At 47.4% G+C, this 25,077-nt stretch overlaps 1 protein-coding gene across 1 annotated transcript; it reads left to right on the forward strand.

Moving 5' to 3' along the window:
* The first annotated feature begins 1,143 nt into the window (after nucleotides 1-1,143).
* CTTNBP2NL (CTTNBP2 N-terminal like) lies at nucleotides 1,144-22,233 on the forward strand. Its single transcript, XM_082296316.1, has 5 exons — nucleotides 1,144-1,242; nucleotides 6,293-6,400; nucleotides 15,429-15,659; nucleotides 17,332-17,439; nucleotides 18,219-22,233. Exons 2-5 carry the CDS (start codon nucleotides 6,302-6,304, stop codon nucleotides 19,695-19,697), a joined length of 1,917 nt encoding a protein of 638 aa, XP_082152442.1. The 5' UTR covers nucleotides 1,144-1,242; nucleotides 6,293-6,301; the 3' UTR covers nucleotides 19,698-22,233.
* Nucleotides 22,234-25,077: the final 2,844 nt, after the last annotated feature.

Here is a 25,077-nt window from a genome sequence, read left to right on the forward strand (position 1 = left end):
GAATCAGCGTGTTAGCAATGCTGAGTACATCTCGTGGGAAGCTCAGAGGCAGAATGATTGGCCGTGCTCTGCACAGAAAGGGTTCGTTCCCATTCCTGCTGCCCCGCCGGCTTAGCAGAGTGCTGGGTAAGCAGCTCTGACAGCAAAAAACCTGCTGCCCTCAACAGTGTCGGTGACCCCATGGCTGAGGCATCCACGGGCGACATTCCCTCCAGACACCGTCTCCAGCGTAATCAGGGCTCTTTCCTCAGCTGACAGCAGGTAAACAAATCGAAATGCTGATTTTTCCACAGCACCTCCCCGCAGAAGAGTTGCTCGGCACTTGCGAAAGCTCATCAGAGGGAAGTTGTGCCCGGCAGTGAGGGCTGTGCCCACGCCGAGGGCCTGCCCAGGTGAGTCACGCTACGAAGCAGCGCTGTTAGAAGGCTGCTGCACAAAGGAAACAGAGATATTATAAACACCCTGGGGCAAACCATCGGTCTCCAGAGGCCAAGTTCAGGTGCCACGAGGGGAGCAGGACCTGGAGGTGTCAGGGGAGAGGGACTGTCCGGGAATCATGAGGGGTCAGGGCTCAGAACCCCTGCGAGGGGCACTGTTCTGCCACAGGCACCGTGAGAGGGTTTGAGGGCACTGCTCTGCCACGGCCACCACGGCGATTCACCTGCCCCGAGCCGCCTTCAGGCCGGCCTGAGCCGGTGGGAGGCACGGCCCCTGTCCCTGTCCTGGGTTCGCACAGCCCCTCCTGCCGCTGGGCCCGGGCCCGGCCCTGGGATCGGGACCGGGACCGGGACCGGGACCCGCCCGGGACAGAAGCGCGGGCCGGGAGCGCCGGCTCGGGCGGTGCCCGCAGCCCCGCCCCCGCCGGAAGTGACGCACCAATCACGGCCGCCCTCTCGGTCCGCCGCGAACAAAAGGGATTTTCACCGGCGGCCCCGCCCCCCGCACGGCCTGATTGGCTGTGCCCACCCCCGCCCCGCCTCCCCCGTGGCGGATTGGCCCGCGACCGCGGCGGCGGCGGCGCTGATTGGCGGGCGAACCGTCGGTCAGCGGGCGGGGCGGAGGCGGGGCGGGGGCGGGGCGGCCGATGGGGAGCGGCGGCGGCGGCGGCGGCGGCGGCGGCGGCGGGGGGCAGGGCAGGTCGGTGCGGTGGGGTGGGCGCGGGTCCCGCTCACGGCTCGGTCCGGCCCGGCGCGCTCCGGCCCGTCCTGGCGTGGCGCTGCCCCTGCGGATGGGCAGAGGCAGGTGTGGGGCGGCCCGGCCCGCGGGGGCTGAGAGGGGCGGTGGCGGGGCCGAGCCCCGCTGCGGGCGGGGGCGGCCGCAGTCGGGACTAGGGCGGCCGCAGGCGGCGGGGAGGGGATGGTATCGGGGGGGAACGGGGGAGATCGGGGGGCGCGGAGGCCGGGGGGCGTTACCGGGAGTTGGGCGTCGCTGCCCGGTCCAGCCGGGCCCGGTGGACCGAGGGGCGATGGAGCCGGTTGTTGCTCCCCGCACCGCACCCGCTTTCCTCCCTCGCGGCCGGGGTCCCCGGGCAGCGGCGGCCGCGGGCTCCGGTGCGGCGTTTCTCTTTGTCCGCCGCGGTCGTACCGGGCCGGTGCAGCGCGGGAGCCTCCGAGCCCGGCCCCTGCCACCCCTTCCCCGATGCCGGCGCCTGGACGGTGCCGGTCCCCGGGCAGCGCCGGCTGCGCCGCTGGCGGCTGCAGCAGCCCGGTGTCCCGGGGTGACCCGCCGTGTCCGCCCGTCCCGGTGCCGGGGTCACGAGCGATCGTGTGGCAGGAGGGGGCGCGGCTCCCCGGGCGGGGGGGGCTGAAGGTCAGAGGAGCCAGCGATGGTTTGAATTCTCTCTCGAGGAGCTCCGGTTGCTGCACAGGGGCTGTTCAAGGACCCACACAAAAATTCATGCTCAAAATTTTGCTAATTTGCTACATTCTGAGTATTACTTCAAAAATGAATGGGGTGAGGATAGGTTTTTTTGTGGGTAGATGTCCTTTCTCCTTTAGGGCTGAGATACAGAGGTGAAGGAGATAAAAACACTTCTCATTTTAACCTATTTCCCCACAGTTCTGATGCAATGCCAGGTAGCATTGTGGGTACACAATTATTAAGTCTATTTTAGGTTTTTTTCATTACATAAACATAATGTAATTATTGGAACAGCTCAAACACTACCCGATACACACAGCAGCAGTTTTGGGAACTTGTCTATCAGGACTTCTCAAACTGGTCATTTAGGTTCTCCCATGAATGTGAATATATACGACTGCCCATGCTGGCTCCTGGAAAATACCAGTTCCTCTTCAGGAACACAGGAAGGAAAACTAAGCTGATTCAGGATTATTGACATTGTGGCATTGTTGCATTGGTGTAGGTTTAGGAAATACCCTCTTTCAGAGGAAGAAGGAACACAAGCTTTGTTCTTCATGATGTTTTTTTTATAAAGTAGAAGAATTTTGAGCCAAGGGCTCGCAGAGCATCTTGAAGCTTCCCCTTGACAAGCTGCCCTCCCAGTGCCTCGGGGCTGCACGTTCAGCTGCTCTTTGGTTCCTGCCCCCGACTCCAACCTTTGCTGAAGTTGGTGGGTGAGGTTCTCTTGTGCTGGCAACATTCTTTCAGTGCGTTCGTGCCCGTGTGTGTGTGAGACCAGTGAAATGTAACTTGGAATGGTTTCATAATCATCGCGCCGTGATTGAGGACATGGAGGAGCTGCCACCGCGGGCAGCAAGCTTATCTCTTTTGTTCCTCAAGTGGCACATGCCAAAGATAACTCCCCCTGGTTTGTTGGCTGGTGTGGTTGTACGTACACTTAAACTGCTCTTGATAGTTATTTTCAGTTAAATACTGGGAAATAACCTTCTTAGAAGAGTTTTATCTCCTTGGGGGGTGGGCATGGGTCCGCTGAGGAGACTCCAGCGGTCCATAGCTGAAAGGAAGCTCACCTTTAGGCAAGGAGAAAGTAATTATCTTTGTTTATGCTCTAAACTCTGGCTTATTGTCCAAAAATGGTGGTATATCTCAGACTCAGGGAAAATATTTATATCATCAGACTAAATAACAAGGCCTCTGTGGTTTGTGATCTGTGTGAGTGCACTCAGTGTATTTCCCCGGGTGTAAAGGTGTAATGTTCCCCTAGATCTTGTTTCTGATGCTGGGAAGCTCTGTCTTCTGGTTAAAGGTTTGGAAGTAGAGGATCAAGTTCCCCAGCTGAAGTGTCCAGATCCCTTTGGTAGAACGGGGCTGTTTGCAAGGGGGAGAACTGGATAATTGAATAGAGTTGGTGTGATCTTTTGTTAAAAAGTGGGATGAGGGAAGGCACAGGGGTGTGTAGCCTGAAAGCAGCCTTGGAAAAGTCACCTCAGGAGCCTGGAGGGCTGGGAATGGGTTTGGATTTAGGTTTGGATAGGGGAAAAGGAGCTCAAATACATGCTTATTGACTCTTTGATCCAGAGATGCTTCTTGTTTCTGTAAAATAATAACATAAAATGAATAGGGCTTTTCTTCCCCCCCTGGTTTTCAGCTCCCTAGTGCCCTTAAAGGGAATGCTTGGGATTGTAATCCGTTCAGCATAACAGACATCTGCCTGGTGCGTTCTGAAAGTTCCCTTCAGATCAGTGGAGAATACAGGTACATTTTGGTGTTTTTTTAGAGCAGTGACTTTATTTGTAATATCTGCTCCTGGTCTGTTCCCTCGGCAGTGGGGGGTAACTGATGCAAACAAAGCAGGTAGAGATCTTCTCTAGCAGCAGGTTGCACATGAGGAAGCTGAGGCTGTACCACTTATGTACCTTTAATGTTACCTCTTGTTGTTAGATAAATGATTGCTGTGCAAACTGGCTCCTGCTCTTTATTTCTCTGAAGTATTTTTACCTGTATATTTTAGGACAGGGTTTGTTTATGTTATTGAGCACATAAAAGACTACAGAGGCATGGCAAGAATAGCATGGCTTGTTGCTATAACACTGGGAAGCACAAGTCACAATAGGAGTGGTTAGAATATAGAGTAGAAATTATTGCTGCCCTGACTAATAGCTTTAAAATACCAAACTGCAGCTGGTAGCTGTCCTTGCTATAAGACTGAGCTGTTTGGTAGCTCAAGGGGAGGTGCAGCTGCACGTTTCCACGTTATCTCTTTTTAAGGGAAAAGCATGGACGCAGTCATGTTCAACACTTACTGTCCTGGGGTAACAGAATTATATGATACACTTTGTTCTAAGATCTCCAAGGAAGCTTCTCCTTTTTCAGTCTGGTTTATCATACCCCAACACTTCTGTAGCTTGGTGAGTATCTGGCAATAAAAGGTGTTTCCCATCGGTATTGATTCAGTCTTAGAACCTGTAAATTTAGTCTGAGCAAGGACTGAGATGGTTTTGAAACCAAGCCATGCATCTCCTAAGGAGATATATGGATATTCCACATCTAAAGGCTGCCCAGGGAAACGTTGCAGCTTTGACATAAGCACCAACACAAACATGGTAATTAACAAAGACTAGCACCAGGCTCTGTCTTTTCTAACTCTGTGTGGCTGCTTTATGTTTTAGCATTTCTTTGCTGTTTCTGTTGCCTTCTCCTCCCATTTTTCTAAGATGACCAAGTTGTAAGTCACACTCCTTCCACGTGGTCTCAGCTAGCCAGGCTCCCCACGGCAGCAGAACCCTCCAGCCATGTCCGGACCTGGGGGAGGTGGTCAGGCTCCCACCCTGGACATCTCTCTGTCAAGGTCCATTGGCTGATCAGAAGTGATCAGTGCTGAAGAGTGACCAGCACTGCCCTGGCCCACAAAAATGTGATTGGAGTTAATACAGTGAGTTTCCTAAATTATGCCTTTGTGTCAAGTCTTGATCAGGCTTCTTGATCAGGCTGACACGATGACGAATATGAACAGATTTCCCAAACGTTCCACTCGTGGATTTTCTTCTTGAATACGTGAATGGATCTGCAGTAGGGAACGGAAGTGCGACGCTGACACATCTGTGGAGTCCAGTTCAGTTTGGTTTTGGAACAGCCAGTCGTGGTCACTTCCACTGGCGTTTCCTTGAGCAGCCCATGCCAGTGGGAGGGTGAGCCAGGAGAGCCTGTAAGAAACGTTGCTGCTTTATGGAATTTCATGTGGAGCACTGTGTGAGGCAAGAATGTGAGTGTGTGATGAGACACTTCCCTGATTAGCAGAGGGGCACAGAGGAGATTTCTCTTGCTGTATGAAGACTACAGAATTTTCTGTTCCCAGCGACTGGAAAACTGCTCTGGCGAAAACAAGACAGAACTTGCTTTTGTGTATAACTCTCCAAGGCACAGTTATGCAAATCAGTTGTAAAGGAGCAGTGACTTCAGACAAACTAGACTTCACTTGAATGTTTTAGCTAGATAGACTTCTCCAGAAAGGGCTAATTTAACCCTTTATCACTTGCCACTGGAGTTTGATATCTCTGAGTAGCTTCCTCACGCTGTAGCATTTTCTGCTTGACACAAAGCATGGTGAAAGATGGACATGACTTGGACTCAGAAAAGTGTATTTGATGGTGGTACAAAGCACAGGACTCTATCAATGGGTATATTTGCATCAGAGACAAGGATTTAGTCTGAAATTATTTCCATTTTTAACAAAATAATGTAATAAAAAGGGTTATTACTGGACAGTGTTAAGTATATCAGCAAGGATGCAAGGGAGTATAAAGCTTCTTTCTGTGCAGCTTAGATGATGGATCTCGTATGTAGGCAGTAAAATTATATTTAATAACTGATGGTGATATTGAAACAGTTTGAAAGAATAGTAATTAAGTGTGTATTTTCTGTGGCATTGATTTTTGTAAAGTGGTTTGGGCCTGTTCTGTTAGTCTGGATAATGGCATTCCCAGGAAGCGTGTCTCAGCACTGCAACATTCCCATCACTGTTGAGTTCCTGTGGGTGGCCTGGCTTGGCCTGCGTTCATCTCAGCTCCTCGGTGATGTTTGCAGCTGTGTGATGCAGATGTGTAATCAACATGACTTTTAAATATCCGTGGTTTTCCCCTCTCCTGTTAACTTTGGCTACTTCTTGGTGAATATTGTCCAGTCCTGTTAGCCTTCACGTTCTGCCGTCACCATCTGGGCGTGCATGTGTTCGTGTCCCTTGGGAGAGGGTGACAAATGCATCTTCTACAACTGCTCTTGGAAGCTGGAGAGAAAATGATCCCCCCTCAGGGCAATTTGCAATCCAAAAAACTGGGAGCTGAAGTTAAATGCAAATTATACGTCATAGCTTTGAATACTGATTTTAATGTCCAAGGAAATACCTACTAAACTAGGTTTCATTATTTTTCAGGTTTTCAGGATGAATCTGGAAAAACTCAGCAAACCAGAACTACTGACGCTGTTTAGCATTCTTGAGGGAGAATTAGAAGCAAGAGATCTTGTCATAGAGGCTTTAAAGGTAGGTTTTAAGTATCAGGATAAGAAACAAACATGACAACAGTACTACTGTAAGTTCTGCAGAGTGCTTGTATCCAAGGTGAAGTTCAGAGGTAAAGATTTATTACTGGTTCAGAATCCCATCTTAATATCAGCAGGATTACATCATAAATGCTGTGTATAATTTTTGTCTTGGAATTCGTTATTGGAAACTGGCTGCAAGAAGCACTTTGGTATTGAAATACAGTGTTACATGTGTGTTTTCATCCTTTCTGATAAAGAACCTTGTGTTTCTGCTGTGTAAAAGGCCTATAAGAATTCCTTTGTAGGTTTTTTTCTCCCTTAGCAAGGAGGGCTGCTTAAAGCAGAAACTCTTCTCACCAAGAGGGATCACAGATTAGACTTTTAGTGACAGTAACGTCACACTAAGTAAAAAGCATCCATGGCTTTGTGTTGGCTAAGCCACCATAAGCTGGCACTGCTGAGAGCAGCAGCCCTGAGTGCTCAGCTACTTACTCTTCCCCTTTGCTGGCACGAGCATTAGTGTAACCTTCCAGTGAGGCAGATGCCAGCTAAAACTGCTTCAAAAGCCATTTTCAATCCATGTCAGTGCAGCTGAGGTCGGGGTGCTGTGAGGGCATGTGATGGGACAAGGCAGAGCTGGTGCTGGAGCCGCTTCTGGCAGGTGGAGGAAAACTGCTCATGGTGCAGGAAAACTGGCTAAGTGGTGTGGGCTCTGTGCTGCTGCTGACCTGCATCGGGTGGTGTGGGCTGTGGTGCTCTCTGCACAGTTTGCTGTGTTAATATTGAGACTGGAAATTATTTTTTAAAATACATTGTCTGTGTGTAATTCTGCTGCTCTTTGAAGGATGCCTGGTTGACACTGTGGACAAAACAGTGGTATAAATGATGGCAGGGGTCAATTTTGGAAGAAATCAGTTGTGTCGCGGTTGAATATTGAAGGCTTTTTCAAGCTGACCTGTCACTTCTCATACTGTTTAAAACTTGCAGCTATTTCAAAAGAGGAATGGCAGCTTGCAGGCCTGAGAGCTGCAGGGGCTTGCTTTTCCAGCAGAAGTTTCTCTAGCTTGATTTCAAACACCTCTTAGGGGAGTGGAGGGATATCCTTCTCCAGAACAGTCGGGATACTTATGTTTGTTGTTAGTTGCTTTTGCATTTAGATATTCCTTTTATTTGGGAGGAATATTGTTACCTTCTCAAAACTGTTGGTCAGGTGGAAGGTTTGGTTTCTGTTTTGAAACACACTTTCTCCTCTGTCCTGAGATCTGTTTTTTTTCATTGTGTGTGGTCAGAATGTGTTACCAAAACAAGCTTCACTTCAGTATTTCAGTGTAAAATGTGTATAATGGAGCACAGAGAGACTGATGGGAAGAAATGTAGCAGCTCCATTCCAGAGACTTTTTATTGCCTGCTTTCCGGTAGTGTAAAGCAATTATCTTTCCTGTTGAAATTTAACTTGCAGTTCCCTCTTGCGTGAGGAGATTAATACAGTAAGAATACCCTTTGACATAATTTGTCAAGTACTCATAACTGAGAAGAAATTAAACGAAATTGTAACCTATGCTTGATAATTATGGAGTATAAAATACTGAGCTAATCAAAGGTTAGTGCTATTTTCCCTTTCCTCTCTCAGGGATATGCTGTAGTGTTTCAGATTGTGAGGAAAGCTGAAGGTGGTGGGAAAGGGCAACGGAAGCTTCAAATCCAAGCTGGCTCTTGCTGCCTCCTGAGAGTGATCTCAGGGAAAATTTGCCACCCCTGGAATGTGGCCTCTGCCTGCAGCGCTGTGAGATGTTGTAGGTCTCCAGCTGTGCTGCTCCTCAGGTCCAAAAGCTTTTTCTGTGATGCTGCAGCCCAAGCCTGGCTTCCTGCTGGCAGCAGCACTGTTGCCCTTTTGATACATGGAAGGAAAAGTCATGTAACTGCTTAATCTGGTGGCTGGGCAAAGGTTCAGCAGCAGAGAACTTCCAGCTTTGCTTTGTCCATTTATTTGGAATATCCAGCTAGAGAAATTCTGGCTTTACACTGTTTTTCTCATTGTTTGCTGATAGTAACTGTGGTAACAGCTTTACCATGCCTCACTGGCTGGAAGACTTTGTGTGTGACTAATTAAAGGAAACCTTGCTAATCTGTTTACTCACGTTTTGATGCATGAAAGTACTGCCCTGAAGAAAAAAAGCCTTCTAAGGCTGAATTAAAGATTTACACTTGAGAGCATTTAGTTTGACTTGCATATATTGGACAAATTAAGGAATTTACACTGAGAGGAGCTGGGACATCCAGGGCTGGGGGAAGCTGGTTGTTCCACACACAGAGGAAGGAACTGTCTGACAGGGTCTCACAGCTCTCTCTGTTCCCTAAGTGTTATGGACAGTACCTGCCTTGGCAGCTGGATTTCCTTGGAAGAGTAGTAGTTTTGTGTTAAATGTGGACATATGTTGGGAGCGGGTGGAGTTCAATCCTCTGAACTTTCTTAGGGGATTGCATAATCCTAAACCACAGCAGTGATTTTCTCCAGCAGTTATGTTAAACACACAGATGTCAGTGGCTGGAAATCAGAATTTTGTCTGCCTGTTTGCTTCCCACATAACAAAAACACATTTCCCTTCATGGGCTAATTTTACTTCTGCTTCAGATTTAAATGCTTCCGAGCTCTGGTTGAGTCAAATCCTTTGGTACATGATAGAAAAGGACAAGCACTTGCAGAGGAAGAGTACCTTAATTTGTAAACACGTAATCCAATGGTAGTACAGTCTGCAATAATTGATATTCCTGCATGCTTAGAGACAAACATTTAGCATCTGGCATTTAGCAGAGAGAATCCATGCGTGCAGATGACAAAGCTTAAAATAGTTTTCTTCTGCCTCACGGTGTTAGGCACTTGTTGGCTGGCACTGGCCCCGTTCCCTCTCCGTGTCAAAATCGAGCTGCTGAGCCGGGCGTTCCAGGCACTGCTTGTTGAACTTGCTTCTTTTTTCTCCCTCTTTTCACCCCTTCTCCCCAAATCTTGACCCTTTCTTCCTTTGCTGTCTGACAAACTGACTGTATTCAGAATATTCTTTCCCAGTGCTTCAGTTTGCTTCCTCTGTTTTAAAAACTCTTCGGGAAAAAAAAAAGCTTTTTTTTTTTTTTTTGCCTGAAAGTAGCTTCCTGTCCACTACATAAATCTCAATGTTCTCCTTGGAACAGATTTTAAGCCTCATTTCTTATTGTGCTCCTTTTCCTGTAGTTATAATTATGTTTATATCATCCAGAAAACCCAGATGCTGTCAGAGACTTGCATAATCCTGAGAGTTAGACTCTCAGTCCTTATTGCTGTGTAGGAAGGATTGCATGAGCCACAGGTTTGCCTTCAGAAATAGCACACCATGACTGGAAACAATTCAATATTTAAATGGATCTCTATCACTGTGTTAGACCACTTTGTTCCCTCCTCCCTGTTCTTTTAAAGAGAGTTTTCCATACGTTAGAACTGAAGTTCTGTTTACTTTTAGAAAACAGGAAACAGCTTTCTGACTTACTCTTTTGTGTTAATAAGGCCTCAGGCAATTTACACTGGAATAGAAACTATTTTGTGTTAATGACTGGGAGCTGGTATTCATCTCTTTGCTTCTGAGTTCAGTGATTCACTATAAAGCAACATTAATGCATTGCAAAACTAAGTGCTGTTTGTTAGTGGATTTAGAAATTAGGTTTACAGTGCAGTTTCAAAAATGTAAGTCCACCTCTTGTTTAAATAAAAAGAAAAGTTCAGTAATACAAAACCTTCCTGCTGTTAAATCTTTCACAGATGGGGCAAATTGGGCTTATGCATCACTTACAAAGCAGCTTCCATGCAGCAGTGTTCCCATGGGTGCTGTCTTGCTGGAATGCAGGCATTCCTTACAGCTTTTCTTGCAACCTTGGGGAATTTTTTGTTTATTTCTTGCTTGAAGCAGCACCGTTTGCCAGTGTCTTTCAAAAACTGACTCTCCTCACCTTCACAGCACCCAGGTGTGTGCTGAGCCAGGAGCAGAGAGGTGGGAATGACTTCCATGCTGGAAGGGCTCCTGCTCTGAATTCCAGCTGTCTGGGTGTCGCTGGGTTCCCCGGTTTAGGGGGCACCAAAGTGCCATTCTTGAGCACTGTGCAGTCCCAGGACCACCATCCCAGGGTGCTGGGAGCCAGGCACAGCCCGCCTTTCACCAGAAGTTCCCAGGGAAAGAAGTTGCAGTTTTGTGCTGCTTGACATTTCCTAAGAAAATTTCTATTTTTCAAAGCTGAGAGCAGGTCTTACTTGGGTAATATGGGTAGCTCTCGTTTGTCAGGTCTGCTCACTTGATATAATGATGGCAATTAAGACAGATGCTGTGTTTGAGCAATTTACTTGGTGGCTCTGTGCCTGGCATTGCTGCAGAGCTGGAGCTAATGCAACACTGGAAATCCCACTTCAGCATTTTGACATTTATTTTTGGGCAAAGCAAGTGGTCCCCACCCCCATTTCCCTTCTCTCTGTCAGTGGTTGCTGTGACCTCAGCCTGTCTTTATTCCCGACTTCTGTCTCTGGAGAGAGAAGCTAATAAGGAAGTTCAAGGCAGTAAGGAGCTATTTAAAGCTTATTCCACTCTCTGCTACATGAAGGAGGAATTTCTGTGCAAATTATTACTGGAGAACTGCAAACTCAGTAGCTATAGTTAATTAAGAGTGTGTTTGTCTTGTACCAAGGGTTAAAACCTGAACTCTGAAATTACAGGGAAGAGAAATGCTCTACTTGATGTCCAAAAAACACTTGAAATAAGTCCTGGAAATTCCCCGTTTGATGTTCCAGTAAAACAAGTTGTAAAGATTACTGAAGAGAGAGAGAATATTCTGTCACATAAACAAGGTTTCAGTAGAAGGAAATATTTTATTTTAAAAAATAGAGAAATAGGTTATGGGAAACATTCATCCCAAATGATGAGGAAAATCCCAAGAGGATCAGTATCTAGAAATAGCCTAGAAATCCCAAGAGGAAACAGTATCTTTTTCCTAACAAAGCAAAGCCTTTGCTTTGCCTGCCTGCACAGGAAACATCTTTTCAGTTGGGTCAGATATTGCTTCTGCCCCATAAAATCAGAATTATCTCTTCCCAAACAGACTGGCAGTGGGCAATTCCCAAACTTGAGCTCAAAGCCAGCCAGCTTCATGTGGAACCCTCTCTACTTATGCCTAACTTTTCCAATCTTCTGGAATTTTATTTTTAAGGGTAGTTCACATGTATAGTTCCTTCTTGTTTTTAAAAGCACCCCAAGCTCATATGTTATCTTCTTTTCCTGTTGGGAGAGGTCAGTTTAATAGTCTTGAAAATTGCTAAATAGTCTATTTAGTTGCCTCTGGAATCTGAAAATGTTTTGGTGGGAAATTCACAGTTCTGCATGTTTGGCATGATAGAGGTGGAGGTACTAAATTCGAAGATCTAATTGCACAGAATTGCATCTTCTTTCAAAGCACCATTGCTGATGTTGGAGGTACAAATGTCATCTCTGGTGTTCAGACAAAATTTTCCACTCCTAAGCTAACACTGCATTTGTAACCTTATTTCCTCTTTATTTAAGCCTTATTTCCTGTGGATTTGCGTTTTCTATGCTGGGATCTGAGATCCAGGTTGATTTTTTTTCACTCTGGGCTCACTAACAGAGTGTTTCTCTTCCGTCATCAAGTTCCTTCTGTTCTGGAAGTTGAACAACAACTGTATTTAAGGTAGAATCCAGTTCAGACAGGACAAAATCAGAAGTGTTGAAGATGTTTGTACGTGACCTCCAGTGACAGAGAAGTTGAGCTGCAGAGTTGTCTCGGGGAGGAGCACAAGCCATGGCAGAAGTCACTCTCTGTGACACTCCCACACCTGTATAAAATAACCTCTGAGATTATGGCACTGTGAGTTAATTTTCCAAGAGCTGCCTCGATGATTTAGGTGACCCAGGTGGCTGCTCTGTAGGAGCTGTAGCACAGAGGTGTCACGGGCTGGAAAATCCCTATTTGCGTTTCCAAGTGCACAGTGGCCCAAATGCCAAAGCACTGGGTTTGTTTTTGCAAACTTGATGTGGTCAGTGTAAGATGACCTGGTTAAGACCTTTTCTAGTCTAGACAACTTTAATTAAATGTTTATGCTCTGCTGGCTACTAAAGAAGAATAGCTGGACTTGAGAAAGCTCTTGATGTTATGATAGTCTCATCTGTTTGTCATGCTGGTTCAGGAGAATACTTAATTGCTCAGAGTAGCAAGGAAGAACTTCTTGTTCTTTCCCAAACAGGAAATAAACCACCCCACTAAATTCAACAGAGTTCAGAGCCCAGTGCTGTGAGGAGCAGAGGAAAACATGGCTTTTGTTACACCTTCAGTATTGCAAAAATCACCTTAATCTCCTGTTTTGGAGCTTTTATTAGGAAGAACTTGCCCAGCAGTAAAGGCAAGGTTTGTTTACACAGTTGAAGCACTGGTGCCCTTCTGAAGGGTCTCTCCCGTGTTTCTGTGCAGAATGGCCAGCACTGGCATGAGTTGGGATTAAGCTCATCTGTCAAAGCAGTTAGGCCAGCTGGATGGAGATCCCAGTTCATATTTACAGACTTATTAATGCTTGAGTCACTTAGAAGTTCCCTCCGCACTTATATTGAGATTGCATTGAGTCATTTTTATAAATGCTTCAGAAAAACAGAAGATTCCCTGTTCCTAAAAAATTTTAAAAAACCCTGTAGTTTTTCCTGTGATTCATTAAACCAGGGCTGCCCCATTATCCAGGGCTGCTCTCGCATTTCCAGGGCTGATCTTTTCCTTCCTCTCCTTTTTATTGTTGTGTAAAGTTAGAACAATATCTGAAGCTCTGATCAAAGGTATCCACAGTTCCTGATGGATATTGCTGATAGAGAAGGAGGGGTATCTGTAAGTGTGAGCTGTTCCTCTGTGTTTGTTTGCTGGAGGGTTAAAATCCAGCTCCAAACTGGAATCACAGGACGAATGTCTCTAATTTGGTCATGGGGAAGATATTTTGGGTTGGGTTTTGTATGCCTCTTATAAGGTAATGCAAACACTTTTCCTTTTAAGAGCAAAAATCTTTTTTTTTAGTTTATTTCATGTTACTCACATGGCCACATTTCAGAATGCAGGTGGGACCAGAAAATCCCACCAGCTTTTTGAGTAAAGCCAAGTTTTATTGTTTAACTCTCACTGTTCCAGTGTAGCTCCACCAGCTGCTGTGTGGGGGTGTTCCATGATTCTGTGACTCCTGCTCTTGTGTGCTCGAGGGAAGCATTTGTGGTTTTGATACTGGGACATCAGAAAAGAGCCATTCCAAGAAGTTCTGGCTTCTGAGCTGTCTTTTCATTTGAGTCAGGCTCAGTCTTTCCTATCTAAATGATGTCCTTGTGCAGTCCCACAAGAAATGGGTGACAGTTTGCCATTCCTGCTCCCTGAAAGGGTTTCTGGGAAGTGCACAGCGAGGCTGGCACGGGCTGGCTCTGCATTCAAAGCAGGGAGCTTTGTTCAGCTGAATGCCATTCCCAGCATCAGCAGAGTTGGGGTTGTGTGGGACTCATGTTTAGAGCCTTCCACCAGCTCCAAAAAGCTGCTGTGCTTGACTCAGAATGGGTTATCTGCTTTTTGTGCTCTGCCCAGCTGGGAGCAGAAGGGTGAAGCACACCTGAGAAGGTGCAGGCAGCATTTGTTTGGGGCAGTTGCTCAAGGGAAAGACATGCTGTGTGTGTGCTCTGGCAGGAAAAGTGCATTTAGGATTAGAACTCTCCTGTAGGTCACAAATGCTAAAATACCTTCTAAATTAAATGCACTTTGATAAAGGTCCCGGGGCTCACTCTGGCATTTCAGTGGTGCAGGTGTCTCGTGCAGAGGAAAAACCCACATCTTTCTGTGTCCTCACTGAGGACATGCCAGTGCAGAACAGACCAGTGATTTATACTCTGTAGAAAAGAAAAGGTATGAATTGTCATGGTAACCAGTCCTTACAAGACAATATGAATCAAGGGGAATCAAGTTGAAGTCTCCTGTTCAGGTGCTATTTCTTGGCAGGAGCATCAGCTCTGCTGGGCTCAGGGTCGTGCTGTCAGTAACACGCAGGGGAATGAAACACGGTCACAGGTTTTCACATATGCTCAGAATTCAGCCCAGAACCATTTCACTGGAAATCAATGATTATATTTCTTAGAGCCAAGACAGCTCTGAGGGCTCTTCTCAATCTAGATCTGTTTTTCCTCCTATGTCTTTCGTTGCATAAATATTTGGTTTCATATGGTTTCTTATCATGGTGGTAAACATGCAGATAATATTTTCATATCTGTCTGTTTATGAAATTTTGTTTTTAGAACAGTCATCACTGGATAGAATAAGCCTGTTAGTATCCTAACAAACAGATTTCCAGGTGGAGTGGCTGATTCATAGAATAATTGGGGTTGGAAAAGACCTCTGAGCTCATCGAGTCCAGCGATTAAATGCTGTAAATGTAGAGCCTAGTACGTGTGAGTTGGCTTAATTCTTACAAGCACCAAAAGAAACCTCATCATTCCTGTCTTGCTTCTTGAGAAACTAAACTCTGTTTAGTCTGGATGAGAACATCACTGATTTTATTAACAATTCACAGATTTATAGACTCTTGCAAGAATGAAACTCTTTAATTTCTCAACATGAAATTCTTTGATGGTGACATAGTCAAGGAAACCACACAACTGCCTCTTTCACTGATGCGACAATAAATGATTAAATCTTTTGTTGAGCAAGAGTTGGTACTCACCTCCTTTCCTTTCACACAGCTGTGGAATGTAAATCATGGCCATGGCAGGTAGCTGTGGTATGAGGATGTTTGTAGACTGAATATATTGTGGAGATGCTGTGTTTTTAAGCAGTATTTTTCTTTATTTCCTTTATTTCTAGCAGATAACAGGATATGAATATGTGTTAAAGTCTCCTTAAATGGAAAACTGGGGAAAAGGAATATTAACTGTAAAGCCCTGTCTTCTTTAGCCAGTGTAAGTGTATTAAAATGCAAATCTGTTTTTGTGTTGCAGGCCCAGCACAGGGACACGTTCATTGAGGAACGCTATGGGAAATACAACATCAGTGATCCACTGATGGCTTTGCAGAGGGATTTTGAGACCCTGAAAGAGGGGAATCATGGTGAAAAGCAACCAGTATGCTCCAATCCTTTATCTATTTTGAAAGTGGTGATGAAACATTGCAAGAATATGCAGGAAAGAATGTTATCCCAACTAGCTGCTGCGGAAAGCAGACACAGAAAGGTAGGTTTTGCCTCAATTAAGATGTGCAGGAGTTAATAGTTGCATTTTGATAACACGTTAACTTCAGTAAAAACACTTAAATGCCCTGAGGTTTGGTAACTGAAAGGACTTCGCACCTTTGTTTAAACTTCTCACTCCAGGTGATGCAGCTGATGAGCTGATTAGTTATAATTCCAGAATTTGAAATATACACAAGATGTTTTTGTTAGGACACACCAAAAAGGAGCTAGCTTACGGCTGGGAAGTATACTGCTTCCCAAAATTCAAGAAAGGGTTTCTGGAACATGGAATTCTCAGCAGACCTATCACTGTCGTGCCTGAGACCTGTTCTCTGTGGTTATTGAAAAGCTGGTGCCAGGTGAAAGCACCTCCTTGTGCTTCCCTAAGGAAGTATGGAGTAACCAAAAGTATTTTTCATGCCATTTGGCCTTTTTAATGAAGCACATCTTATTCTTCAGACACACATTTAATGAATATTGACACCAATAAAGTACTTGGTCAGGTGTCAGACTGTACTTCCAAAAAAATTTGAAGTCACTAGAAGTAAACAAGGCTGGTTTTCACTTTTCAGCCAAATATCCAGCTAAATCATACTAGTAAAATCAGATATTTTTTCACCTTTTCCTGTCTACTTCTGTGAAAAGCTTCCTGTATACTTGATGATATTTAAGCATTATTTGGAAGCTTAAATTTCAGGAAGACTGAGGAACTCATGGTGAGCATGTATTGGGAGAGCTTAGTTTTAGTGATGAGATACAGCAGAGCCTCTTGGGAAGTTTGTATTCTGGCTTTTTTGTTGAGTTAATAGCATTTCAATTATTCATGTAATTCAGTGTTAAAGCTGAAGGAGCTCCTTCACTGGGTCCTTATGGGAAGCAGTTTCACTTCAAGAGCTCATCTTGTTCTTAAGTGGAAGAACAAATTAATGTTCTTTAATATAAACTTTACACTGGAGTCCTCACATCCCTGTAAGGCACTGGGGAGAAGCCTGCGTAGGGAGCTGCTGCTGGAGCCCCAGCAGGGACTGTCCTGTTGTTAGTGTGCCCTGGTCCTGGGCACAGCACCTCTGCTCCTGCTGGGCCTTGTGTTGATGGTCCTGCCAGGAAATTCTGAGTTTCAAGGGACAAGAGGCACAAACTGAAGTACAGGAATTTCCAGCTGAATATGAGGAAAAACTGACTTACTTTGAGGGTGACAGAACATTGGAACAGGCTGTGGAGAGGTTGTGGATTCTCCTTCCCTGCAGATATACAGAAGCCTCCTGGACTGATCTATGCAACCTGCTCCAGGTGACCCTGCCTTGGCAAGGGGGTTGGACTGGATGATCTCCAGAGATCCCTTCCAACCCCTGGGGTAAGGGCACCATTCATAACATGAACTTCTCATGGATATTGCACAGTCTGGGGGAAAAGTGAGCAATTTAGGTATTTAATAGTAAAATGAGCACAGATCCAGTGTGAGGTTTTCCTAACGTCTTCCACAAACTGACTCAATTTGACCAGATAATAACATACATTGAACTTGTCCAAAAGCTGCTTTTCTGTAGGATTTGAGTTGAACTTGGGTGTCTGAGGCTGCTCTCCCGTGTCATTCTGGATGTGTACAAAGGCACTGATCTCTTCCTGCCTGTGAGGGCACCTGGACATTGAAGTAGCTGATGTTTGTTGGGCAGGTGATCCTGGACCTGGAGGAGGAGAGGCAGCGGCACGCCCAGGACACGGCAGAGGGGGACGATGTCACCTACATGCTGGAGAAGGAGCGGGAGCGGCTCACCCAGCAGGTACCACTCGGGCTGGCCATGGCCCAGCCCACTGAAACCCCAGGCTCCTGGGCGGTGAACTCAGCAAGGATGTGATGAAAGAGTAGCAGGAACCTCCCTCTGTAAGGCACTCCTAGCTTTTATCATCTTGATATGAAAAACAACCTGAAATTTCTCAGTGTGTTTTGGTAGCTGAGCAGTGCTAAAAGGTATTAATAGGCAATCAAATGCTTTGAAATCTTACTTCAGCCCAAAATCTGATGAGTTCTGAAGAACAGGGCTGCACTTACAATTGATAGCGCTCTGCAGTACTCAAAATTCAGAGTAAGTCGTGGAAGATCTCCTGGGAGTGTTGTTCAGAGACACTAATAAATATTTAAGTCACTGTTTTCTGTTACTCAAGCACTGTAGCCTTTATTAAACATATATAACACATCAGCATTTTAAAGTCTAAATACCTTTAAAAGGCAAACTGACAAAGTAGTAAATGAGGTGGAAGGAAGCTTTGCTTGTTCAGTCAGTGCATGACAGACTGGGTGTATATCTCACTAAAGGTCAATTGAATTTCATACAGGATAAAACTACTAGTAAGTAATAATTGTTACTATGTGCAAGCTGAGTCATTCCAGACTGTCTTGCAGATTTCTGGGGCAATAACCTCTTTCTTAGCCATTGTCATCTTTTACTGTGTAATTTCTCCAAGATACACAGTAAACCTGTTCCCTGTGGGGTGTTGCTCTGCATTCACTTTCAGGAGGTTTTATGGTACCCTTACAGTCTGTTTTGTTCTTAACTTCCAGGTGGAGTTTGAAAAATCCCAAGTGAAAAAGTTTGAAAAAGAACAGAAGAAGCTGTCAAGCCAGTTGGAGGAGGAAAGGGCACGCCACAAGCAACTGTCTTCCATGCTTGTTGTGGAGTGCAAGAAAGCCACTGCCAAAGCAGCTGAAGAGGGCCAGAAGACAGCAGAACTGAGCTTGAAACTGGAAAAGGAGAAGAGTAAGGTGAGTAAACTGGAAGAGGAGCTGGCAGCCAAGAGGAAGCGGGGTTTGCAGATGGAAGCACAAGTAGAAAAGCAGCTCTCAGAGTTTGACATTGAAAGAGAACAGCTGAAAGCTAAGCTGAACAGAGAAGAAAACCGTACAAAAGCACTCAAAGAAGAGGTGGAATGCCTGAAGAAAGCCCTGAAAGAGCTGGAAGCTTCTTGCCAGGAGCACAGTCCCTCTGAGCCTGTGCAGCCCAGCCCCTCGGTGACATCCAGGGGGGTCACGACTGACAGTCCCCCAGTGAAGTCTGTGTCCTGCCAGACCGAGTGTCTGCAGGCAGAGCGAGCAAACCCTGCCAGCACCAGCAAAGTTGTTCACACAATGTTTGCCAGCCCCTCTACACCTGTTCATTCCTATGCAAAATCCAATGGGCATTGTGACACAGACGGGCAGACAGGTGGGGAGCTACTGCAGACAAATGCTGCAGAGAGCCAAGTTCAAAGGGAGAGATCTGCTGCAGCCTCAGAAAATGCGGTGGAGAATGGAAGTTCTCCTGTGAGAATGGAGTCACCAGTGCATCTGATGTCCCAGCTCCCTTCTGCTGGTGTGTCTCTGTCTCCCAGCAGCACAGCTGCCTCCTCTCTGACCCCTTCTCCCTGCTCCTCACCAGTGCTGACTAAACGCTTAGTGGGAGCCTCTGCCAGCAGCCCTGGCTACCAGTCCTCCTACCAAGTGGGCATCAACCAGCGTTTCCACGCGGCTCGGCACAAGTTCCAGTCTCAAGCAGAGCAGGACCATCAGTCAAGCGGCCTGCAGAGCCCACCCTCCCGGGACTTGTCTCCCACCCTGGCAGACAACTCTGCTGCCAAGCAGCTGGCCCGCAACACGGTCACTCAGGTGCTGTCCAGGTTCACCAGCCAGCAGGGCCCCATCAAGCCTGTCTCCCCTAACAGCTCCCCTTTTGGCACGGACTATCGAAACCTGGCAAACGCTGTCAGCCCCAAAACCGAGCCTGGTCACTCTCCAAGCCCTGTCAAGGTTTCCAGTCCACTAAGCCCATTGTCTCCTGGAATTAAGTCACCAACCATTCCTAGAGCAGAAAGAGGGAACCCTCCACCCATTCCTCCAAAGAAACCTGGCCTCGCTCAGTCACCTGCTGCCCCTGCTCCACTAACCAAAACCTCTTCCCAGGCCTCCTCCCTGGGTGCCCCCATGGACGTGGCGAGTAGCTGCTCTAACAACACTGTCGTGTCAAATGGCAAAGACCTGGAGATCCTCCTGCCAAGCAGCAGCTAGTATCCAGAAAATGGAATGTGACATTCCACAGCTTAGCTTACCCTGGAGCTAAGACACTGTTTCTCCACTCCATGTTATTTATTTCCATAGTAGCAGATTCTGTCTGTATAAAGCGTTTAGTGTATTTTTTTTTTCTTTTTAATAGGTAGGAAAATATTTTTGTTTATGAAGAAACCTTAACTACAGCTATACAGTAGCCTCCAAATGTCTCCTGGCAGCAGTCAAATCATTGGAGATGACAACCATAATCATGTGGTGGGAACCATAATCATGTGGTGGGACCTATCAACCTTAGTGGGACTGAAATGCTACTTTTAAAGTATGCAGAAATAATTTTTGCAGACTTTTTACTCCAGATGAACATTTTATAAAAGTGCCTGAACTAAGCTTGCAATATGAATGTGATTCTTGGGAAAAGGTGAGGAGGGGAACATCTAGCTGCAAAAACAAATTCTTCTGAGTCCTGAATGTTGAAACCAACACTGGTTTTCCTTCTAATTCTCTCCATTTGCTAAGATAAGTTAGCAAATGTGCATCAAATTTTGCAAGGTGACCACCAGACCAGTGCAGCCAGCCAGGCTGTGTCCTTCAGGACATAGCTCCCAGCTCTTTGAGGAAGCACACATGAGTTTCTTGGGGTAAAATTTAGTTGTGATATCATCCAGATTACTTCTCTGTCAGTATTCCTTGTCCATATAGTTCTTTCTGCTTTCCTACAAGATGCCTGTGTGCTTTAAATGGCTAAACTCTGGTTTCTGGTGTATCACCTGGAATTTTCAAGCTCTTCAAGCATTCTACTGTTGTGTGTAGAACTTCTGAGAAAAGGATCTTTCTGTTTCTTTACAAAGATCTCACTGTTACTTGAAAAAATAGCTTGTCCATACAATACAGTTTTTTTGCAACAGTAACGTGGGATCTTCAACTGCAAACAAAAGCAATAATTTTGTTCCTCCTCTGTGTCAGTTAAGTCTGACCTGGATTTTACCCACTAGCTATGGCTAGCTTTCCTTGGCTGCAAACACGGAACCAAATCATTGCTGCTGTGGAATTGAATATGTAGGTCTGTGTAAGTATGTCACACACATACACACAGTGTACAAGGGAAATACTTATTTATTTTTGATCTTCTGCCTCATAGGAAGAAAACATGGCAATTCACTGAGATTTAAAAAAATTCCTCAGTGAGGAATTGCCTAAGTTTGAGGCAGATCATGTGTGTGAAGAAGCATTTGGACCCAAGAGAAGCAGCTGGTTCCTGAGCAGAAACGTTTGCTGCAAGAAAACCAGCGGGCACAGCAGAGTGGGTTTGTGAGTCACTGCGCTGAGAAATGCACGACAAGCACCACAGATCAGTGGCAGAGGCTGAGAGCACGACCCTGAGTTAATGATCTCGGGTGTTGGATGTGAGCTGATCCTAAATTTAGAAACTGGACTTGCTGCTCGGTGTCATCCAGCGTTTAGCACTTCCCTCGGCAGCAGAGTCGTGTTTGCACAGAGCACAGCTTCCACTGCCACAGACACATTCTCCTCTGTCAATTTTCACTGTTTTCATTAGACAAAATCCCTTTGTTGTGGGGAAACCACATCCATCCCTGTGCCATGGGAGGATGCAGAACTGTCCATGACAGAGGTTCCTTTGGGCTTTGAGCCTCATTCCGTAGGACACTGGAGCTCTGTGCTGCTCTGAGGTGGCTGTTGGACTGACCCCACACAGCCATGGCAGGGGTTTGGAGGTTTGCAGAGACCTTTTAGTAGCCTGTTAGGTAGTGGTATTAGGTATTATGGGCTGTTTTTCCTAATCCTGTGGAGCAGTCTGTGTGCTGGCAGCAGGGGAACAGAGGCAGCCAGAGCTAAGTGGGCAGCGACTCTTTTGGAAGCACATTTATTACTTTTTTAACTAAGTCTCCACAGCAGATTTTTTTCCTCTTGCTGAGAATAAATGTAAAAATGGATGGGCAGATGCATTTTCGCCCATGTATCCCTTTTGATTGAAAAGTGAGGCTTTTGTATACACTGCTTTAATGAGTTTCTTTGCTTTTACATTAATCTGACTGGTATTATCCCTTTTCTTTATTGATAGCTCTAGAGAGAGAGATACTATGATGAAGTCTAATAGCAAATGCACTGAGTACTGTTTCTTCTAAAATATAATGTGGGAAGGGGGTATGCAAAAGAATGTATTTTTGCTAGTAGACTAACTTCTGAAAGAAACTAAGCACAAGGGATTAAAATGGATCCAACTAATTCAGCAAGACTTTTAGAATTAGTATTTAACTGTTGATGTAGATTCTGTGTGGAAGCAACTAAATATTCTTCTCTAACTCATGTGTTCTAAGCAGACATTGTTGCAGAGTTTGTCACTGGCTAATGGAGTATAATGAAGTGCAAAACATATAACACTAGTATTAGTTTATTAACACTTGTAAATTTGTAAAGCCAAATGTACCAAGCTGAACTCTTTAATCATTTTTATAGCTGATGGCATTAGACATGTTAAACATTCGTATTATCAATAAAGGATTTTATTTTTAAGATGTGCAAATTGCTTAAGGAAATGTTTGATGTTGGGGCTGCCCAGCAGGAAACAGTCCTGGTGCTGGTACCTGGACATCTGTGCTCACCTGGAACCTGGAGCTTTAATGGAAGCTTCAAAATGTCAGAAGAAAGCAAATTTCGTGGGAGTACAGTGGATCCTGAGCAGTCGTGGCTGCTGCAGCCTGAGCATATTGCTCCTCCATCTCCACCCACCTGCAGCTGCTGGTGCTGTAAGTTGGGAGGGGCCCTGGGGTAGTGTGTGCTTCAGGTGGCACAGCACACTCTGGATACTCCAGACAGCTCTGGCTTTTATGTATTTTTAAGTAAAAACAGTTTTCCTAGAGTACCTCTTTGCCACAGTGGCACAATACTGAATGGATAATGCTTCCTATTAATGAACTCTCTGGGGTTTGGGGGGAAGGAGATACCCCAGTCCCCTGCTGATGCTTCAGACAGGATACAGACTCACGGGAATTCCCTCTGCCGCTGAGGAGTGTAGCTCAGTTATGTCACAGGATACAGCTGGGAACAGACCCTGGCTGCAGGAAAAGCCGCTTGGTCTGGCGTGCAGCATGTCCATGCACAGAACCATCAGCCGTCTGCCCTGGAGAGCTGGGGGTGCTCCGGGTGCCTCCCTGCCCTCCTGCCGGGCAGAGCCCACAGCTCCTGAGTCTCCCTAATGTACCTCAACAGTGACCTGATTTCCTTATCTTTACATCAGTTCAGTTGAACAGGTTTTGCAGCAGCCTGGGAAGAAGCTCTTTGTTCACCTCTCCAGGCGTGATGACATCCCCGAGGCCGTGCCAGTGCTGGTACCAGCCGAAAGCCACCGAACTGGTGCTGCTTCCTGCCCGGGACAGCCGGAGGTGAGGAGCGCTGCCCGGACAGGAACGGGAGCTGGTGTGGCTCAGCCGCAGCCCTGATGGCTTTTTATAGCAGCGGTGGTGGCGGGTCCTTGCCCAAGCATGGAATGCTGACAAACCTTTGGGTAAACACCTCCGTGCTGCTTCCTCGTGCCTCCGACACGCCGCGGTGTGCGCTGAGCACGGGCGGTATCCCAGTCCCGGATGGGGCGAGGCTGGCGCCGGCTTTAGTGGGATGACCCGAAGCCAGTCCTGATCCTTGTCCTGGTGCCCGCTCGCAGCCGGTTTCTGTGCAGGGGAGAGGGAGTCAGTTCCTTGGGCGCGAGGCATTCCTTCATCCCCTAAAACGCATCCGTGCCAGTTCGGTTTCTGCGTGTGCGGGGCGAGGAGAGGAGCCCGGGGTTTGAGCAGGGCGAGGAGGGGAAATGGGGGTTTTGTGTGGGGTACGGAGAGGGGCCAAGGGTCTATGGAAGGCGAGGAGGGAGCCCAGGGATTTGTGTGGGACAAAGACGGGGCCTGGGGATTGGCCACCCTCTGCACATGGGCTGCGGGCACTGCCGGGAGCGCTGTCCCGAGCCACCTCTGCCCCCGGGCGGAGCCGGGGCTGCACCTCCTGATCCCCACCCTGCCTCCAACGCTCCCGGGCAGGGCAGGAGAGCTCAAGGCAGCCTAGGAGAATGACGAGGAGCTCAGGGACGGGCAGGGATGCTCAGCAGCGGGCACCTCACTGCAGCCCGGGAAGGGCTCGTCCCGCGCCCGGTGCGCGGCGCAGCGGGGCCGCTGGAGGGCGACCGGCACCCGGGAACGGGAACGGGAAGGGGAACGGGAAGGGGAACGGGCCGGGGCCGCTCACCCGCCCGCTGCCCCCGCCCGGACCCGCTCCGCGGCCGCTTCGCGCAGACCGCGCTGGGCAGCGGCAGCCCCGCACCCGGGACGGGCCCCGCCGCTGCGCTCCCCCATCGCAGGGAAGGGCACCGAAGGGCAGGTCCATCACAGCGCATCCCTGTTGCAGGACACCCCTATCACCGGGCACCCCTATCACAGGGAATCATCCGGGAAGCGTGGTTGCCCCCAAATGCTGCGACCTACTTTCTGTCAGAAAAAGCTCTTTTGCTTTGGCCTGCATTCAGCCTGAGCACCAGCTCGGGGCCATCCGACCCGCGGTGCCCGTGGACGCGGCTCGCTTGCACAACCCAGCCCTGGCTCTCGCCCTCCGCCGCGGTGCACGCGGCCAAGGAAGGCTTCAAGCGCTGAGTGTTGTTGTGAAAAGTTTTCATGCTGCAGGTTTAGCACAAGCAAACATGCCAAGAAGCTGAGCTCTGCTTACCCCACTTCCCTGCCCCGCTAATTCCGCCTCGGCCACTTCTGCTGATAACCCCTGGGCGCCGGCGCGGCGCCGCACTCAGCGCCACGGCCCCATCACCCGGCAGCTGCCAGCCCGGGAACAACCCAGCACGGCAGCCGGAGCAGCAGGTTAAAGGATCTGGGAAAATCACTTTCAGGGCAATCATCTCTTTCGGTATGAAGACAGGGAAAGTAGCACACACAGGGGTAGATTTGGATATTGAAACACCACGTGCTTCTGTTGCAGTTCTCTGCTTCCAGTTTGTACATCCTTCTGCCGTGTTTTTCCTGGTGCTGCTCCATGCTGGATCCCCTGCTCGTCCCTAAGGCTCTGTACCTGCTCGGGGCAGGTAGGATTTCATAAAATCCACGTGCATGGCTGCAACGGTGTTTGTAGATGTACCTGAAACACCAACCAATTGTGGTTCAGCTAATTAGGAATCAGTGAGGGTCCAGATGAAAACATTCCCCCACGGCTGCACAATTTCAGCTTCACTGGGCCGCTGATCCCACGTGCTGCATGCCTGGAGTCAGCCCTGGCTGAGGGGTGGCTCTGAGGGGTGGTGAGGGCCAGCTCTGCTCTGAGCAAGCCCGCAGGGTGGGCTGGGCAGTTGCTGATCTCCGTGGAGAGCCACCCT

Source organism: Coloeus monedula (genome assembly GCF_965178545.1).
Source record: "Coloeus monedula genome assembly, chromosome: 23".
Lineage (NCBI taxonomy): Eukaryota > Metazoa > Chordata > Aves > Passeriformes > Corvidae > Coloeus > Coloeus monedula.